This window comes from Mauremys reevesii, linkage group 13 (assembly GCF_016161935.1).
Source record: "Mauremys reevesii isolate NIE-2019 linkage group 13, ASM1616193v1, whole genome shotgun sequence".
NCBI classification, from domain to species: domain Eukaryota; kingdom Metazoa; phylum Chordata; order Testudines; family Geoemydidae; genus Mauremys; species Mauremys reevesii.
Genome location: NC_052635.1, coordinates 12,097,400 through 12,099,075, shown reverse-complemented (window position 1 = coordinate 12,099,075; position 1,676 = coordinate 12,097,400). Strand labels below are relative to the sequence as shown.

The window sequence follows — 1,676 nt, the reverse complement described above, 5'->3', positions numbered from 1 at the left end:
TGGGAACTTGATTATGGATATTCATTTTAGATGGAAGATGCTCAGATAGTGTGATGGTGGGTGGCAGTACAGAAAAGATGGATAGATAGATAGATAGATAGATAGATAGATAGATAGATAGATAGACAGATAGATAGATAGATTCTGATCTTATTTATACAGATGTAAATGGTACAGTTAATCCATTGTCTTGACTCTGCATTTTTACTGGTGTAAATGCCCCTTTATGCACAAGCAGATTTCAAATCATGATCTCAAGGAGACGATCGTGCTTTCACTTGGTTATATTTGAAAAGAAACACCAAAAGAAATCATGATCAAAGATGAAAGATGGATATTTTGGTTTTGGTGAATAACCTCCCCACTATCAGTTTCTTCAGTGCAGCTTTGATCTCCTTGTTCCTCATGCTGTAGATGATCGGATTCATCATTGGAGGCACCACAGAATAGAGAACAGCCATCATGAGATCCAGACCTGATGTTGAGCTGTAGATGGGTTTCAGGTAGGCAAAGGCTACAGTGAAAAAGAACAATGAGACCACAATGAGGTGAGGGAGGCAGGTGGATAGAGCTTTATGCCGGCCCTGCTCAGAGGGGATTTTCATTACCCTGGTGAAGATCTGAACATATGACACAACTATAAAAACAAAGAAACTTAAGCCTAAGCACACACTAAAGGCAATAGCCCCAGCTTCACTGAGGTATGAGTCAGAGCAGGCGAGCTTGAGGAGCTGGGGGATTTCACAGAAAAACTGATCCACTGTGTTGCCTCCACAGAAGGATATTGCAAATGTGTTCCCAGTGTGCAGTACAGAGTAGACAAAAATACTCCTCCAGGCACTGGCTGCCATCTGGATGCAAGGTCTCCTGTTCTTCACTCTCTCATAGTGCAAAGGTTGGCAGATGGCGACATATCGGTCGTATGCCATGATGGTGAGTAAGGCAAAACCTGTTGAAGTAAAGAATGTAAAGAAAAAGACTTGTGCGACACATCCAGAATAGGAAATTGACCTGGTGTTCATGAGGGAGTTGGCCAAAGATTTGGTGACTGGGACAGAAATGGAGCCAAAGTCTAGAATGGACAGATTCATCAGGAAGAAGTACATGGGGGTGTGAAGGTGATGGTCAAAGGCTACAGCTGTGATGAGGAGAAGATTCCCCACCAGGGCTGCCAGGTAAAGCACCAGAAACACCACAAAGTGCAAAATCTGCAGCTCCCGAACGTCAGAGAATCCCAGGAGAAGAAACTCGGTCACAGTAGTTTGGTTGGACATTTCCCTCTCCAAAAACTGTGTCCTGCCTGTGGATGGAAGGACAAGGGCAATTGTCAAAATTAGAGTCACAGAGAAAATGAATGTGTTCTCTCTCCATAATATCTCATGATGGGAATGGCAAAGGTGCACAGTTCTTGTCACTTCCTAGGACTAGGAGTTGACAATGCTCCTTACCCCTGTGAGTCAGAGCACTAATGAGATGCATTATCACATCAGTGAATACTGGATTATCGCCTCTAAAGCTGAGGGAGGCGGGCAAGTTTACACCATCTGAGGATCTGGCCAATGTGGTATGAAAGCTGGAAAAAAATACAATTCAAATCCAACATTTCTAGCCTATATGGTACCCTATTATGAGAAACAGAAGGCTCTAAATTTGGGCATGAAATATAAATACTAACA

The 1,676-nt window shown here is 43.0% G+C and overlaps 1 protein-coding gene across 1 annotated transcript; it reads right to left on the bottom strand.

The window, feature by feature from the left end:
* Positions 1 to 317: 317 nt before the first annotated feature.
* LOC120380225 (olfactory receptor 14A16-like) lies at positions 318 to 1,274 on the bottom strand. The gene has a single exon (XM_039497748.1). The coding sequence runs from the start codon at positions 1,272 to 1,274 to the stop codon at positions 318 to 320; it is 957 nt and encodes a 318-aa protein (XP_039353682.1).
* Positions 1,275 to 1,676: the final 402 nt, after the last annotated feature.

Excerpts from the sequence above, each read along its gene's own strand:
- LOC120380225 (XM_039497748.1), bottom strand. The coding sequence starts at position 1,274 with ATGTCCAACCAAACTACTGTGACCGAGTTTCTTCTCCTGGGATTCTCT.